At 33.1% G+C, this 19,196-nt stretch overlaps 2 protein-coding genes across 2 annotated transcripts; both read right to left on the reverse strand.

The window, feature by feature from the left end:
• Positions 1-2,577: 2,577 nt before the first annotated feature.
• On the reverse strand, positions 2,578-5,014 carry LOC145052124 (scarecrow-like protein 21). Its single transcript, XM_078999934.1, has 2 exons — positions 4,888-5,014; positions 2,578-4,291 (listed from the first exon to the last, which is right to left on the reverse strand). The coding sequence occupies exon 2, from the start codon at positions 4,241-4,243 to the stop codon at positions 2,723-2,725; it is 1,521 nt and encodes a 506-aa protein (XP_078856060.1). The 5' UTR covers positions 4,244-4,291; positions 4,888-5,014; the 3' UTR covers positions 2,578-2,722.
• Positions 5,015-11,359: 6,345 nt separating this feature from the next.
• On the reverse strand, positions 11,360-12,136 carry LOC145052125 (NADH-ubiquinone oxidoreductase). The gene is made up of 2 exons (XM_078999935.1): positions 11,876-12,136; positions 11,360-11,789 (listed from the first exon to the last, which is right to left on the reverse strand). The coding sequence occupies exons 1-2, from the start codon at positions 12,027-12,029 to the stop codon at positions 11,641-11,643; spliced, it is 303 nt and encodes a 100-aa protein (XP_078856061.1). The 5' UTR covers positions 12,030-12,136; the 3' UTR covers positions 11,360-11,640.
• Positions 12,137-19,196: the final 7,060 nt, after the last annotated feature.

Consider the following 19,196-nt stretch of genomic DNA (forward strand, 5'->3'; position numbering starts at 1 on the left):
TATTGGAATTTCAACATATAAAATGATCCAAAAGTTCAACGTAACAATATATATATATATATATATATATATATATATATATATATATATATATATATATATATATATATATATATATATATATATATTACGGAATTTTATATGTAAGAAATGTGGCATCCTGTGTTATTTGAATCAAAGTTGTCAAAATTGAGATCTTATATAGGACCGTTTTTTATTTTGCAAAATCAAATCGGGAATGTAAGATTTTATTACCAAACCCGTTTTAAAACATAAAAAATATACTTTTTGTCCGATAATTAATCATTCAACTAACAATACATACCTTAAAGTATGAAAAATATATTTCCAATACATCATTTAGCAGTAGACAATTCAAATGAGATTTTCTATGTTCAATTTACATAGTCAATCCAAAATAAACTATTAGAATTTTTTTCAAAATTTAAATAGTAATAATCTTATGATCTTACGGTCCAATTCTGGTCTTACCCGAAAACGACTCACGTGTAATCCATATCGATTTACATAGGTAGGATCGTAAAATCATATGATCCAAAGATCAATATCACGATTTTAACAACCTCGATTTGAATATTTTTCCAACATTTTAGAAATTTTTATATAGTTTTTTTAAAACGGCAAATTTTTATTGAAACCGGACTAGCAAGAAAATAGTCGGGGAAAAGTGTTAAAAAATATGTTTGAGTATACAAACTTAACATTCATTGTTTTTACAGGGTTGAAAAGGTAAGTTTATTTATTGTTGGTTTTGTTATTTATTGTGATATGGGTTGTTCATTTGTTGTGGATGATTCTTGTGGGTTGTGATGTACTTTCTTCTTATTTGAGTCTGGGTTGACACACGGGTTGAGAAGACCCGTTTACCCGGATACTTAAAGGTGTACATGGTTTGTTGCAGCTGCCAGCTGTGAATCGATTCATTTTTTCCTCTCTATCAGTCGACTATTCTTTCATTCTCTCTTCATGTATAGAATAAGGGTTTCGTGTTTCAATGTTGTTCTTGATTCTCCTTGTACATTAGGTTGAATGATAAATAAAGAGTAGATTAGGTTTATTGTAGTGAGGTTTTCTATGTAAGTATGATTAAAACCATCTGTCTGTTTGTCTTCAAATGATATAATGGATGAAGATGTTGGAAAATTTTGTTTGTGTGCTTTTTAAGAAAAAACAAACATTACATAACAACAGTTTAAGTGTTTGTAATCATCCAACTCAATTAATGTCTTTCTTAGACCTAATATTACACCATAAAAAGTAAATGACAATATTATAAAAAATAGACGTGGCCCTCGATTTAGAGATGCCAACCAACGTAGCATTTCCGAAAGTCCAAATATGCCACCAATACACGTAAAAAATGGCTTTCAAAAAAATTATTCACAGCCTTCAAAATTATAAGCACCTTCAACCACGTAACCAAAAAGTTTTTACGTTGTTAATTAATATTTAATCATGATAACATTTGATAGTCACGCAATGAGATATGAAAATTCATGATAATATTACAAATGTGATATTAGATGAGTTTCATTTAAACATAAATAATTGCAAAACTATTATGAAGTACTTTAATTAAATAAAACATAGGTATTTGTCTCATCATTCTTCCACATATGTCTTTATATGTCATTTTACATTTCTCAACTTGTTTTTAAATAACAATATTTTATATTAGCTATAACAATTAACTTTTTAGTTTTCTGACATAAAAAAAAACATACAAACCTAATTAGAAACCCTAATTTTCCAAAAATTGCTTAACAAAGCAAAAACAATAAATTAGAGACATTATCATGCAAGAACACCCACATAGCTCTCTTCCAAAAGCTGTAGGAGAACTCCATGAACTAATCCTTCACAAAATCAGCCAAAGATATGAAAAAGTAACACCAAATGAAGAAAACACCTAACTTAACTTTTTTGATTAGACAAACAACCTACGTGAAGTAACTTTCAAGTCGCACATAAAGTCGATTCGATCTTTCTATCCGTCATGTCCGACTGCCCAAAAAATAGACGTGGCCCTTCCCATATACACTTAAAATGCACAAATCCCCAAATTAAAGAACCAACATATGAAAATGTTCAAGTTCCGAATTCTCAAATTTTATGCTATAAAATTCCAAACACGTTCATCTTCATGCCGGATTAGAATCTTATAATCATTTAAAATCCTCATACGCTGATCATTATTAATTTTTTTAATATTTAAATAGCTTTGAAATGTCGCATATAAATTAAAGATTAGAATTATACCAACTAGAGACAGCAAAATAAAATTAATCGTCATTACTCTTTTGTTTTAGACTTGGTAAGACAGATTTGTCCGTTGACATTTATATAATAGTGTCTCAGATTCAATCAATCATCCAAACATAACGAATATTTGCAAAAACCATGGGATAACTATACTTACAAATTAGTGATGGAAATTCAGACCACTTATATATATATATATATATATATATATATATATATATATATATATATATATATATATATATATATATATATATATATATATATATTAAAACTGTATTTTCGTAACACATATTTACCATTTAATGTACCTAAAATTTGAAACATTTATTACCACGAATTTTACATATGATACATATTTAACAAGAAGAAAAGATATTCCAAGGGTTAACATTCAAAACTTATTACAAACTTCACCCGATTCCATTCAGGTTCATTATCATTTCCAGGCACATGAAGCCACCAAATCTCGATTCAACCAACCAAGAAACAAAGCCCCATCACGTTCTTCAAGTCTATATTTATGCGAATAGCTTTCAAGCAAAGCCTTAATAGTCGAATTCACAAGCGTGCTCAAAGGATACGGTTTAAATCCCGCCATTGTAAACCTTGATTTCCATTTCCCAAGAAGTTCATGTCTCTCCACTCTCTCCGCACCCTCACACGCGATTATATTCACAATATCACGCGCAAGACAATGTTGTTCAACATTAATCCTCTGTAGGTGATCCCGTGGTAAGGTCACATCGATCGACTCGAAAATAGCCGTGTAGTAATTTAAAGTCTCTTGAAACCGATGAAAAAACGGAGCGGTATTCACGTTCGATTCCTGTTCGACAAGTGTCACGACTTTCGGAGACAACCCTTTTATGAGACGCAACAATCGGTCCCTATGATTTAAAGGGTCCACGCTTTCGTCCGGCATGTGATGAAGCATAAACGCGAAATTAACCGCTAACGATTCCCCCGGGACGATTCCGAGATGTGAAGCCTCGACCTCGGAACCGGAAACCGGGATTCCGTGGAATTGGAACGGGATGTTACATGATTCCGCTAGATTTGCTAACCGTTGACCGATGATGTTGACACCACCGCCTCTCGCGTACGCGTTTGTGGAGTCATCGACGCCGGTGATGCGAAGGGTGGGGGGCCCACCGGGGCGGGAGGCGAGAGCTTGGATTAGGGTTACCCATTGGGAACCCTGAGCGATTTGGAAATCGATTATGTGGATTTTGTTTTCGTTTTTCATGGCTTCTGCTATCGCGCCATTGGCGGATAGGTAACCGAATTTGAAGTAAGGACATGCTTCATAGAGTACACGCATGTAGGAAAAGAGTTCGTTTCCTGTTGGTTCTTTGCAATTTAGGGTTTTGTAGATTGAGCTGCCTGAAGAAGATAGTCTTGCAACTAGCCCTTCAAGCATGTAAGCTCCTAAACGATGAGCTGGCTCGCCGGAAACCGACACCATAGGGCGTAACACAGACATTAGCCAGTTGGCGGTGATTGAATCGTTTTCTGCAACTGATTTGGCACACGCGAGGAGCAATTCTTTGAAGTTTCCTCTTGATATCATCTCTGACATGGTGTCTGAAATTGTTTGATTGGTTTCACCCCAAGAAGATGAACCATTGTAAGATTCCAAGAAATCTTGATCGGTTCCAAGCATGGCGGTTTCTAGTTCTCTTAGTCTGTACTCTAGATCATCTGTGTTGGTATCTGTGAAACCAACCCTACTTACATGTGAGGTGTAAGTATAGTCAGGGGAATGGTATGTGTCTGGAATGTAGGAGTGAGAATCTTGTTGTGAAATAGAGCTGCCATTTGAGGAGAAGCTTGCAGTAGAAGAAGAGTTGTTACCGAATTCAGATGTTTGAACAGAAAAACGGATCCCTTGGTTTAAATCGGATGGGTATAGGTTCCGATCCATGTTTTCAACAGGTGTTTGGTAATAGTTCTGCATCGAGATTTTTCCCTCTAGAATTTGGGTAACATCTGCTTCTAGAGTTGGCTGTTTGATAACAAATCAAATGGTTTCATATCAGAAACAAATCAATTGAGCACCCGAATTGAATCACATTGGAAATTAATTATATATGTCAGCTCAAAGTCGTAGATTGATGCTACTCATGGACAACTATTGATAGTAACATGATAAAAGTATGAACAGAACATAAATTTGCAAAAGTATCATAACAAGTATATAATCTCCAATCATGTTTATTCATCCAGAATCGTAGATATAGAAGAATTTCATTCATATTATGATTACTGTTCCATAAAATATTCAGGCATCAAAGCTTGCAACTAAACAATTAAAACCAGACAAACAGTGCAAGCAAAACCCTAAATACGAAATTCGCATTCAAACGAATATTCCATGTCAATCAAATTCACGAGAGCACGACCATAGAAAAAACAGTAGATCAAGTATCTAAGCAAGAATAGCAACTATAATTCTGCTAATTAACAGAAGTAAACATCTTTGGACACTTCTGTTAACCCTTACAACAGTAAGAAATCAACTAGAAAAAGCATTCTAAATTAGAAAAGAATTTCTAATATAAGATCGAAAAGAATTTCAAGACTATAAGTGTTCTCACATACCTTTTCATCGAAAAACTTCTGTTGAATTCTGTTTTTGACTTCAATTTCTAGGGTTTTTTTAATTGATTTGGATGAGAATATGATGCTCTGAGCTTGAAAACCGTAGTACGAAGCATCTACTGCTATGAGTCTGTCTGAACGAGTGGTCTGCTATTTATAGCCACGAATTTTCTCAGTTAAGAAAAATGAAAAAACATTATACAGTAAATTACATGTTTGGCTCCTGATTTTAGCTTCTTTTACGAATTTGGTCCTTATATGAATCACTTTGTAACTTTTAAATTATTTTGTAATTATATTTGGACAACATTTTCACCGGTTTTATCCAAATGAACAATTTAAATTGCGAATGGTATTAAATTTTTTTGAACTAAAATATAAATCTGGAGTTGTATTGATACATAAATTATTGTAGGTACAACAATTCTAGATTTTCATTCAAGCTTCATATATATTAACTTCTAATAAATAAATGTTCTTTTTTGTCGGATATCATTCTTATATTAAATTTGACACATATCATTTTTTGGTATTTTTGAATTTTTTATTTGTTATTTTCTCATTGTTTATTTTTTTTTAATTAACAAATCAAATTTACACATCAATTAATAATTGTTTTAATTAAAATAGTCATTAATTTACAATATTAATACTTATATATTGTATTTAATATGTGTTCCTTTTAAATTTAAATTTTAAATTTCAAATCTAAAATTTCAAATTTAAATAAATTTTTGTTTAAACCTATATATATATATATATATATATATATATATATATATATATATATATATATATATATATATATATATACACACACACACACGATTGTGTCTAATTTTAAAATGATAAATTAAATATCTTTCTACTTGTTGTTCCTACAAATCATTATATCCAATCAAATTGTGACATTTGTAACATTTAATGTTCATTTAATGATATAGGAGGATTGATAGGAATAAAAAGTAGTAAGATATTTAATTTCTCTTTTAGAAGTAGCGTATGTCTTTCGTGATTTCATCCCGAAGCAAATATAATATTTAGCTTAAAATATAATTTATATAAGTATCTAACTATTAATAATTTAATATAATATTTCTTAAGAATCATTTGAACGCAATTAAAATTACAAGTTTCACGTAACCATTTTAACATAAAAAATTATATTTAAAAACTTATAGAAGCATAACATATTTTAACTAACTTAAAAAATAAAATTAAAAATCGTTACATTTTTAGCAAAATAGGAATTATTTTATATTACTAAAAAGAGTACCCCAATGTTGAACCGCTTATCCGCGGTATGTTTATTGTTTAGTTGGAACTTGGACTAGACTGGTAGTGAATGGTCAAGGGAAACGTGTGTGAACACCGTTGATTATACAAAAAGTATCCTTATAGTTTCATCTAATACCATGTATACCCTTAACAGTTTCACCAACTTCCATTTTTATTATTGAATTATTTCCTAGGTGCATAAAAATAAAAGGTAAATTACAAAAATAACCATATTTGAAAGCCAAAATGATCATGTTTTTATCTTTTATTATAAAATAACCATCAACCTCGTTAAAGATATTTCATGAATCCGTAAAATAGATTTTTGCTGACAATAAAACCATAAAATCTTCGCAAGATTCATTTTCATGAATACGATTATTTTTCATATGAAATCAAATCAATCATCATATTTATGACTTGCAAACAAGTTGAGAAACTCATTTACGACATCGAAACTATCATTTTTAGCGTTCGTTAATGTTTCACGAATATTATTAGTGTTCGTAGATGCATTATAAATTGAGCATTCTTGAAGACAAATCTTACGACTTTTTTTTATCTAACTTTCATATTTCTTTTTATTGTATTTTCATTTCAATATGTCTTCCACTCTAACACTTTATATGTGTTATATGTGTTGGCTTCTTGTGTCCAAACTATTCTACATAAATTCTAGTGGTTAATTCTACATATATTTTTTTAGTATAGAGAGATTTTCTTGTGTGATAAATCGAATATTACTTTTAAGAATATATTCATAAACAAAATAAAGTTAGTAGATTATCTTGATATGTTTTATTCAATCCTATATGTTGGTAAATTATATTCAAAGTTGAAAATCTATATACCTTTTTGAAAATTAGGAACCACATCCACCTCACTTATTACAATCTATATACCTTTTGAAAATTAGGAACCACGTCTCACCTCACTTATTACACATAATTAGAGTCTATATGATGTATATATATATTCTTGTTGAACTTAAATAAAGTTATTGGTGTCAAATTCCATTGTACTCTTCACTACAAAACTCTCGCGGCTCATATATGTTAAATCATGCTTTACCTACAAATACATTAAGAATTTTTCAAATTGTTTAGAATTCTTGATTTCCTCTATTTTTTTTTCATTCATGGATCATATATAAGAAAGGGGACATAATGTACAAGATAAGTTGTTGGCTAAGCGGTGAACACGATGGTTTGCAAGGGTTAGGAGAAGACGCGGTTCGATTCTTCGCATCCCCTCTTTGAGTTGTTCTTTTTTATTGGAAATGTTGATGTAACAAGTCTAGACACCCTTGTCACGTCAGCCACAACTACACATGTATGTATGTCAGGTCAACAAAAAACCACCACATAGGCGGTGACCAGTTTGTGACCTACAAAACTTCATAAACAAACTTTTTTCTAGAAAAAATTGCAGAAGAGTAACAAAAAAATGTTAAGTTAAACTGCAAATTTAGTGATAAACTTAAAGATTTTTATAGCAATAGCCCAAAAATAAGAAATAAACAAGGTTACAGCTTAAGGAAATGACACGAAATCCCAAAACTTACAACTTCATGATGGTTTTACCTAATTATATTTCAAGTTTGTCAAAAAATAACTTAATGGCAAATATTCGGTTTTGTAAGACTTTCCTAGTTATCATGCCACTTAACATGTCGTGTCAACGTCTCAATGTAAAAATTTTAAAAAGAATTAGTGCAAGCTGATTTCGAACTCAACCCTCCAACAACAGGAGGGGTATAAAGGGATACAGCTGAGCAAAGCCAACATTTTTGTTAGGGATAATGACTTAAAAGGGTAATGTGTTTTTTGATTTGTACACATTTAGCCATTGATTTTTTTGTCCATATTTACCACTTCAACTTGTTAAATTGTACATATTCAGTCCTTATGACCGGCTAATTCAAGTTAGCCGGTAAAAATGACTTAATAGGGTAATATATTTATCACTTTGTACACATTTAGTCATTAATATTTATGTATACATTTAGTCTTTATTTATTTATTTTGCAAAATAAGTCGTTTTTGTACTCATTAAATACTTATGAATGATTTCTTTAGTTGTTTCTCACGAAATCTTACATGGGAAATTCATTAATGAAGTGTTGGAGTCTTTTGATTATTATGTCCATCGCGATCTCGACTATTTGGTTGCTTAGGCCATGTGTTCTGAATGTCATAACTTCTTCATACGATCTCGGATTTTAACGAGCTTTATATCCACATGAACGATATATATATCCATGCATTCATATTTTAGTCTACTACAACTTTTATTTAGATTACTTCCATTAAAAAATAATATATTTTTACTTACGATTATTATATCCATACGCAGGGTCGGATTTAGCCTGGTCCAGGTATTGCACCGGCAACACTTGTTTTTTTATTTCTAATGGAAAAATTTTCGATTTTTTTCATTTATAGCTATTTTTCATGTATCAGCAACACCTATTATGTATTCATGCGTCCTCCCAATGTCCATACGTTTTTATGAATGCATGTATGGATGTTTTTTTATAAAATCGTAAGTAAAAATATATTACATTTTAATGGGAGTAATCTTAATGAAAAAATGAACACATGGATATAAAGATCGTTAAAATCTGATATCGTATAAAGAAGTTACGATGTTCAGAATACAAAACCTAAGCCAAACCACAAGACCTACACAACCAAGTATTCAAGATCATGTTGGACATAAACATCAACAACTAACTCATCAATGATTGTTCCACATAAGATGTTGTGAGAAAAACCTAAACAATCATTCATAAGTATTGAATGAGTACAAAAAATGACTTATTTGAAGCAAAAAAAATATTGGGGACTAAATATGTACAAAAATATTAAGGACTAAATGTGTACAAAATGAAAAATATATTACCTTATTAAGTCATTTTTTCCGGCTAACCTGAAGTAACCGGTCATAAGGACTGAATGTGTACAATTTAACAAGTTAAAGAGGTAAATGTCGACGAAAAAAAAAACTCAGTGACTAAATGTGTACAAATCAAAAAATATATACTTTTTTAAGTGATTATCCTTTTTCTTAATATCCTTTACGAATTTTATATGTTGTGTATTATTAATGTGTTTTTAATATAGATACATATTCATAAAATACAAAGTACAAATACTTTGAGCATGTTTGGCAAAAGTAGCTGTTAGCTGGAAGCGGGTAGCGGATAGTTGGTAGCGGGAAGCTATAACTTTTATTTGTTATAGGAGTGTTTGACAAAAGTAGCTGGAAATTTTTGAAATATATAAAATTACATAAAAAGACAATTGAATAAAAATAAATAAATATATAAATATATTTTTAAGGGTAATTATGGAAATTGATTTCAAAAGCTTAGTAGCGTTTTGTTAAACGCTACATGAAGTAACTTTTGGATTTTGAGCGTTTTGAGAAGTTTTTGAAATGTTCGTTGAAAGCTTATATGGTAAAAATAAGTAGTATTTGAGAGGTTAACAGTTAAGATACCACTGAATACAAATACTCAACAATCACAATGATAACGTAAACAGTTTTGAAGCATAAAATACAAAGGAAAACTATTATTTATAAAGCCTAAGGATAAACTAAACAAAGTAGCAACCACATAAGAAGATTTAATTTAGCCACTCAATAAGTTATAAGATCGAGTTTTCTTTTAATAAATTATAGACCTCGTTCTTTATTTCAAAAGCTGATATATTTACTTTCAAACTTTCACCAACAAACCAAATAAATGAGTTTTCTTATCTTTGTTCTTCATTCAAAACTAAGACACAATATGTCAATGTTAACATTAAAATAATAAATGACTTTTCATCGACATTGACTCCACCAAAATATTATTTGCCCAAACTTCCAAAACTTACAAACCTCAAAATAAAGAAATCTAATTTTCAATTGTTTGACCGATTCGTTCAAGGGTTCTTAATTCATGTTGTGACATGTTAATGAAAATTATCAAAGTTTTAGTGCATATTCGATCTGTAAGCAACTTCTACCAACAAATAGACTTCTCAGATGTCACTTATTTTATACTAGAATTTGTTAGAATTTAGGAATTTCTAAGCAATTTGTGTCAAAAAAAACTTTATCAACCTTCAAAACCATATTTGTTCTTTTGTTATTTTGAACATAGGACAACTTGATAATTTTAACGTTTTCTTTTGATTAAGGTTTGGTCGTGTGTACCACTTACCAAACACCACCGAACATGATTTCTTGCTAAAATTTCCAAACATCAACATCTTTGTAACTTAAGCACTATTCTAACATGATAATTTACATGAAACATTTATTTAATTTTCCAAATATTTTCTTGAATGTAATAAATTCTTGGATATAAAACAAGTTTGGGTGTTAAAGTGTGCGAGTGACAAAATCCATAATTCATTATTTATAAAATAATAGTAGTTTTTTTTTTATAAAAAAAAAAAGGCTATCAAAAGTAGTCTTTTGTGCAAATAACATTTTATGTTTATTTGCATAAAAGACACAATATATGACCACTTTTTTGGTGAAATAAACTAATATAATTGGATGAAAACCTATAAACAGGGTAAAAAGACAAACAAATTTCTGATAAAGATAAGATAAATCATCAGGAGCAAAAAAACAATCCGCAGATTGATCGGTTGATGTTGGTTACAACACTCAAAAACTGTATATTTGTCACACAAATAACAGGGTATTTTGAAAAAAATGCATAGTTCTCAAGTATTCAATAAGTTACAAGGCTTAATCATACAAATTTGATTTCAGAGACTTCCTCAAAGAAAAACTCTTTACATTATTGCTTAAAATTAGGGAGAGAGTTCATATCAAGAGCAAATCACAACAAGTGATAATAACTATAATTTCCTGATTATTTGGGGTCAAATTATTCAGATAAAGGTAAGAAATTGTTAGAAAACTGATTATTGAGACATAGTTAATAAAAGTAAGAGAACTGATTATCGTTAGAAAACATAGATAGATTTTCATGAAATACATAATCCCGGATCAACTTAATTTCTACTAATTATAAGTTATAACTATTCAATAACACATAATCACTTCAAATCGCACATCCAAACAACCCCTATGCACGGAAAAAGTTGCAACAGTTTTAGAGCTTGAATAATCAGAAATGCATATTCAGATCAATGTAGGAAGTAATTACAGTTTCAAAACGCCCATATAGCAATGCATCAAGCACAAAAGCGAGACCATTTATCTGGATGATTTAACAAGAACAAGGTTTATTTGTTGAACATCAATTGTGGCAATGGTTCTTCATTTTTTTTTTTTGCAATTGTAAGTAACGAGGACAACAAAAGCAGTACGAACAATTTAATTATTAATCGGTTCACACAAGTACCTCACTGAGAATCATAAAAATACCCAATTGATCCATTTGAGGTCATTTTCATCAAACAAAAGAAAACCCTAGATTGAAAAATTGGGCGAAGAAGGGGGGAATTACTTCTTGTAACGAGCGACCTCGCCATCGTTGGGGAAGAAGCCCATCAGACGTCCAGCGGAGTTCTGGTACGCGTACATGAACCCACCCATAACTCCGATTAAACCCCCGGTCACCATCGACGGGCCCCTGATCCCTGGCTTGATTCCTGCAAAAATGAAAAGAAATGCTACGTTATTGAAGAATCAAACCAAGAGTAAACGAATATAATTGAGTAGGAAGAGGGTGTGAGACCAGAAAGGTATCCAACGGTGACAGAGATGCCGGAGATGGTGGTGAGTCGAAGGTAATCAAGGGTGTTGAAGTTGGCGACGGTCTTGGTGAAGGGGGGATTCCGATCTATGACTGGGTACTCCGGCTTAGCCGATGCAGTAATGTCTGTGTTCATCTCTCTCTTTCTTCGTTCTTGGTAATTGCTATGTTCGCAAAGTCCAATCGCTACGCCCTCCCTCTTTCACTCTCTGTGTTGCTTTTTCGCAGACGACCTTTGCTGCTTTACATGGGCTAATTGGGCCATCATGTATATGGTGAATTGAGAAAGGTGAATCGTGAGATCTGAGCTTTAGCCTTTAGAGTAACAGGTCCATTAGAAATACCAAATTGGCCTTTATTGTCATTTGACTTGTTCTTTGATTTTGCCTTTTGTTATAAAAAATATTTTTTTTATCTAATTTACTTTGATTGATTTTCAATATTATATATGTCATTTTAAATACTAGTTTAATTAAAAACAAGATAAATAGGTAAGAGAAAATACAACTGTTGCTAAAAGGCAAGAATAAGGGTAATTAATGGCAAAAATAGCTATAATTTGAAAAATAGAAGTTGCAATTTAAAAGTTATATCTCTTATTTTTATTTGTATATAAATTTATTTGTATATAGATATTTGACAAAAAAATAATTAAAAGTTTTTAAAATATATAAAATTATATAAAAAAAACCTTTACTTTAATTTTATATTTTCGAGTATTTTTTTGCATCTTTAGAAAATTATAGCATACATACTAGCTTTTTTTGGAATGCATTTTATATATGTATATTTTTTGTGGAATCAAAATGTGGACAAAAAACGGCTTCAACAGACACTATCAATAAAACTTGATTAGTACTCAATTGAATATACTCGTTAACTCGATAAACTTAGACATGAACTTGAGTTTGAACTTACAAGGTGTTTGGGTTGTAACTTGATAAATATTTTTAGATACCAAAATTTATTAGTTATATGATGACAATTTTATTTAAAAAAATATATATATTTGGATTAACTTGTAGGGTAGAGAATCTATAAGTTAATAAGTCTTTTTTTTTAAGTTATAAACCATTTTAGAAAATCACAATTTCTAAGTTATTCAAAATGATTTTTTAAAAATACCAAAAAACATATTTGAAAATTGGTTGTTAACTCGTCAAACATTTTTTTAAATTTATTGGTTGTTTGAAAAAACTAATAACTCAGTAAACATTCCAATCCCCATCTCGATCCCCATCCTCATCGGAAAATATAAATAAACTCTCATCCCCACCTCCAACGGGAACTGGGGATCCCCAACGGAGAAACAGGGATTTATTTTTCTCTTTTAATATGCAAATTTTTAAGTAAGAAAAAACTCTAAATTTCAATTTTACCGGCATAAGTTTAAAGATTTTATTAAATATATAAGTATCCATAAATTCCATAAAAAATATAAATAGATTTTCTACCAAATTTAAATACATACATAAAAAATTAAGTAGACAAAAATTATTAGATTGATATTTAAGGTAAAATGGATCAAGCAAAGAGAAAAATATATATATACACAAGTTTAAATTAAATAAAAGAAAAAGCAAAAGTATAATTTCAATCAAGTAATTACTAATGAGCTAGGTTACTTAGATCAAATTTTATGTATTATAAACTGTACTATAAATATATGTTATGTATTATTTTTATATATTAATATATGTCGATGGCGGGCCCAGGGTCGGGGATTAAGGGTATCCCCATCCCTACTTTTTTTATTCGGGGATTCCTCATCCCCATCCACATCACCGGTCAACTAGAGGATTCCCCAATCAAAACGGATGTGGGTTTCGGGTTCCTCAATTGGTATGAGATTTTTTTGCCATCCCTAAACATTATACGAGTTTGATTATTATTATTATTATTATTATTATTAATTCAATATTTTGATCTAAAGAACATGCTTCAAAAACTATTTAGTGGTCACAGGACAAAGAGTAGGAAAGGAAACATGCAACAAGCTTATGTATTGATAGTTGATAAAAATAAGATAATTCAGTTGAGAAATAAACAGTGGACTTTTGGGTTTGAGGTTTTGGCCACAAAAGTTTTGTATATTGGCACACTTAGTCCACAACATAATGATTTGTCTATTTGTAGGTTTGGTTCTTAGAATTTTTGGGTTTAATACTTTGGTTACAAGACTTTCGTATGTTGGCAAAAAATAGTTCATATATTTAAGATTTTCATATGTGGTGGGTTTGACCCCCATGTAAAAAATAAATTAAAAAATTGTCCATGTAATTTATAGAAAATGTTCATATGCCTTTTTTACAGAAAAGGTCCACACGTTTAAAAGAAATACAAAAATATGTTTGGGAAAAATCGGGTGTCACAACGTGACCATAGGGAGGTTACGAGATGACAAGTCAAAGGCAAATCGTGTATCTGGGAAGCATGTCAGAGCGTGACATGAGTGTGGTCACATCATGAGGAAGACTACAGCCCAAGCCCATGATCTTTTAGGGGTTTCTTCGTATTTAAATTGCATTACCTTGAATCTAGGGTTCCTTATCAACCTCTCATCTTTTCCCTTAAAATTTTCGAGACCATCTTCAAGGAATGAGTTCACTTCAAGGAAAAATCTTAGTCATTTGGTAAGAACTTCATGTAGCCCTTGTAATTCTAAACATTTTTATGATACCACGTTCTTGTTTACACACTTTTGTTGTGTGTTAAGTGCTTAGAAACACTTGAAATTTCGAGAATACCTTCAAGAGGTGCAAGACTAGGCTCGAAATCTCTTTAACTCCCTCTATTCTACCACACAAAATCTTAAAGGTGAGCTTCATACCCCACTATTTTTGTGTTTTTCATACTTTCTTTTTTTTTTTTTTTTGGGGGGGGGGGGGGGGGGTGGGGAATACAAGTCAAGTTTCGTTCAAGCATTGGATAATTACATGGACATATGTGTTATGTGTTTAACCTTTGAGTAATTGCATGAACATGGATTTTATCTTATGCATCTTCATAAAAATCATGAGAAATGTGTTTGTTAACATATATATGCATGATATCTTCTGGATATGGGTTGCACACTCCAAAAAATGATGAAAAAAAAGTGTTATGCTCAAACATGCTTAACTTTTGGACATATACATTTTTAACACTTATACTTACACATATATTTGCATATAATAAATTTCATCGTCATATATGTATTTTGTAGAAATCGTGACATGCTAGAGTCACAACAAATTAAAATATTTTGTGTTACAAACTCTCTAACAAATTTTTGGTGTATTAAACAGACTATAAGACTTGATATTTTGCTAATATTAATTTGATTAGTAAAATATTCTTAACTATGTCGACACTATTTTTGGATGACTTAAAAATTTGAGAAATTATGCTATATGACAAGTTAATTAAGGATTATTTGCAAAAAGTGTTATAAATAATCTAACCGAAATGATATACAAAGCAAAAGCTATGACAGAAAACCAAGCGTGTCATAAACTGCATGTCATAAAAACTCTAAACGGATGGATAATAAACCTATGTGTCATAAAATCTGTAAAGCGTGCGTGATAAGCTGAATAACATGAAATCTGCCAATCGAGTGTCATAAAACAGCTGTCACAAGTTTGCAATGGAAATGTTATTTCATTTATCGATAAAGGGACTCGAAATTTGCGTAAATTTGTTAAGGCTCTAGTGAGACATTTTCCTTCACTGTACCTACTTATCATACGCCGTAAGTCCTGTAGTTATAACCAGAGTCTCCTCGAGGGAGAGCGATGTAATTGTGTATAGATCTATACGGGGTTGACACCCCCACACCTGAGTTGTTCGCTAAAGCTAGACGGGGCCAATCTAGGGTGACAAATATCTTACCGCAACCGACGCCTGAAGAACGTCACGACAGGCTTAACAGTCACATCAAGCATGGTTATTACGACTCACGAAGGGATTAACAATATTATTTTGGATTTACAGAAAATATACACTTCACTAGTTTGATGAAATACAAAACTACGCTTCATTTTTTAGTACATTATTATCACCACTCCAGTCGTAGGGTTCTAAGACTACAATTTTGAATACAATAGAATATACTAGATTTTCGGGGAACGCACTCTTTACAGTTACAAATAACAGAAAACAAAGGACATACACGCAATTATTCACAGTATAGAATGAGACTTACAAACCATTTTTCACAAAAAATATCGGATTTTCTGGAGTCTTACAAATTATTACAAACAAAGTTGTTACAAACCCTTTTATACAAATATGCTTATGAACTCACCAACATTCAATGTTGACGATTTTCAAATGACTTGTATTCATAAGGAACCAATAAGCAAGTACCTGGGAACCAGATTCACTGTATTTTGAAATTTCATACATTATGTCATTTTTGTGTTATTTCATGAGCATATACAATATGTAAACAATGTAAGTGTGATATCTCAATGTATGATGTTTGGTTGTTATGCTTCATTCATATTCAATTGTTGTGATACTATACAATGACATCATCCGACCCCGGACATTTCCGTCATCCTGGTTCGGGGGTGTGGCACCCACTAACCCTACTACCTCAACACTGAGAAAACCATATGTTGGAAGCCTCCCAAAATGCCACAAGTGCAACTTCCATCACCAAGGATCTTTTCGAAAGCTACACTGCAAGAAATGCAATAGAAAGGGGCATACTACTCGCTGTTGTAGAGTGCCAACCCGACGGGCCACCCAAATCGCTAACGTTAGGAGAAGTCAAGCCTGCTACGAATGTGGAAATGCGGGACATTTCAAGAGGGAGTGTCCAAAAATTAAGAACAAACATGGAAGAGACATTGGAATCATGGAGCACGAGGAGACAACGAAAGACCCTACTATGATTACCAGTACGCTTCTTCCCGACAAACTCATTACGCATGTGTACTCTCGCAATAGAGGTACAAAAAGGAGACTCATAAGTCACGAAGGATAAGTACATAATAAATCGAAACCCTCAAACATTCGTGAAAATATTCCTGGTAGAGATAATTTGGGGAAAAACTAAGGCCATCATCGACACACACCTAGGATGCACTCTAAGCTCTAAGCAAACATTCCTTCTAAAACGATCTAGTGTCGGTAACAATAGGAAACTTCAGACGTGGCCATTTTCATGTTTTAGATCAACCCTCGCCACTACAATTTTGAGATAAGAGAAGCAACGGACTGCTTCAGGACGTGTGAGATAAGGCTACCATTGGTTAGGTAGCGATCACTTTTATCGTAAGATTTGATGATGACAGGATTCGACGTATGGATTTGATCGGTTAGATCATAAAGTAGTAGAGTCACAGTGGCATGATAACTAGTGGCAACTAGTTCTAAAGAAGGATTTCGTTCAGTAGTCGTGTGAGGCGACTAAGTAGGGGGTCCTTTGGCTCCGCAGTCGGATGGGAACCCAATGTTTCAGAGGATTGGCAAGCGAATTGAGACCCAGGAGGTCTCGATAGCTTTTGGTAAGCAGTTATGTAACAGTGTATACTGCTTCAGGCAGTTTAGTGTTCGGGCAGTTTCAAAGTTTGGTCAGTGATAGTATGTGTGTTTTAGTTGCATATGCGGACGGAATAGTTGGTTGGTTTGGGGAGTGACAAGTCACTCCCAGCGGGATTAGCTGAGCCTTGACCAAGAATAAGTGTTATTGAAGGATAATTGGGTCTACGACCCTGTTTTATAGTGGGAACCGCAAGTGATCAGAAGTTGAGTAGTCAGTTGTGAGATAAACGAATTGGATTCAACGATAATGATTTTGTATGAGTGGTCTATCAGGGAATCAGACTATCTCAAGGCAGCAGATTTCAGATGGGGTAAATGAGAGCTTGTTGCGAGGGACCCGTTCACATATAGATTTTAGGGCTTTACGAGGATTGGTCATGGGTACCCTGGGAAGGCTGGGGCGTGCCCAGATTGGTGACCATGCTGCTAGAGTGGTTGGGCGAGTAAGGAATGGTAAGGAATGATTTCGAGGACGAAATCTAATTTAAGTGGGGGAGAGTTGTAATACCCTGTTTATTTATTAGAAAAATAAATTAATTAATGAACAAATGGTAGCCCTAAAATAAATAATTATATATCAAAGGACGGTCTCGAAGAGATAACTGTCACAAGTTTAGAAGATGGAGGTTAAAAGTGTAAAATCTGGATTTAATTTATAAGTATTATGAAAGGTAGGGACTAAATGGTAATTTATGGGACTTAATTTTAAGAGATTTTGGGAGCTGGGGGCTGAACGGTAAAGATTTTTATCAAAGTTGAAAAGATTTGTGGGGTCAGGGGCCAGACTTGTAATAATGCTTTGAAGTTTCAAATGGAACACGGGATAACACCCCTGCCATCCCCTCGCACATCTTAAACCCTTAACCCTAGGATGCAATACTCCAGCCGTCGCCATGAGAGCTCCTAGGCCGCCACTTCCCGTCGATTTGAGCTCCATCGTCCGCATGCTGCCTCGCCGGTGTGAGCCACGACGACCCCTGCTACCGGAGATGGAGTGTGAAGCCGAGTTCAGCCGCCATCTCTTTCTCCTTCTTGTGCGTTTTCCGATCAGTCGAAGCCGCCAGCGACCATTTTGTCACTAGAGCGCTGCCGCGACGCTGCTGCCGGCCAGAGACGTTAGGAACAACTCGGAGGACCACCAAGGAACGAGGAATACGTTGTTTTCTTTGCTGCTCGAGTCGCGAACTGCCGAGAAGCCGCTGGTAGGGTCATATGTCGTTTATTTTTCACATTCCTTCGTTCTTTTCGAGTTTTGGTGTCGTGATTGACGAATGGGGGTTTGGGTGGTGTGCGTTTCAGCTTCAAGTTCGTGTGTTGTGTTGCTGCGTGATTGGAAGCCAAAAGATACCACTGCCCCCACCGTAAGGTGGTGGCTGCCACCATATGCCGCCGTGTAGGTGCGTTTTAGTGTGGGTATGAGCGTTTTGATGAGTGTAATATTGTATGTAACAGTTGGTTGGCTGGAAATTGAAGAACCGCCACCACCACCACCATAAGGTGGTGGCTGCCGCCATGCGCCACCGCCGGCCACCATTAGGTAGCTGTGTGGGTGTGTTTAATTAGATTAGTGTGTGTGCGTGTGTTAATCGAATTGGTGTTGTAAATTGTAACCAAAAATGGAATAAAAGAAATTGAAAACCACCACCTTAGGGTGGTGGCTGCCGCCTCCTGCCGCCACCGGCCGCCGTGTCGGGTGGCGGTGTGCTTATCTTGTGATTGATTCGTTTCGGGTGCTAGAAACCCTAATGGGCCCAATGAAGCCTAACGA

This window comes from Lactuca serriola, chromosome 5 (assembly GCF_051521515.1).
Source record: "Lactuca serriola cultivar US96UC23 chromosome 5, Lser_US96UC23_V15, whole genome shotgun sequence".
Taxonomy (NCBI): domain Eukaryota; kingdom Viridiplantae; phylum Streptophyta; class Magnoliopsida; order Asterales; family Asteraceae; genus Lactuca; species Lactuca serriola.

What these genes read in the sequence shown, in the direction of transcription:
- LOC145052124 (XM_078999934.1), bottom strand. Translation starts at nt 4,243, where the DNA reads ATGCAGAACTATTACCAAACACCTGTTGAAAACATGGATCGGAACCTA.
- LOC145052125 (XM_078999935.1), bottom strand. Translation starts at nt 12,029, where the DNA reads ATGAACACAGACATTACTGCATCGGCTAAGCCGGAGTACCCAGTCATA. An exon ending in CACCGTTGGATACCTTTCTG is followed by an intron (nt 11,790 to 11,875) that starts GTCTCACACCCT and finishes TCATTTTTGCAG; the next exon opens with GAATCAAGCCAGGGATCAGG.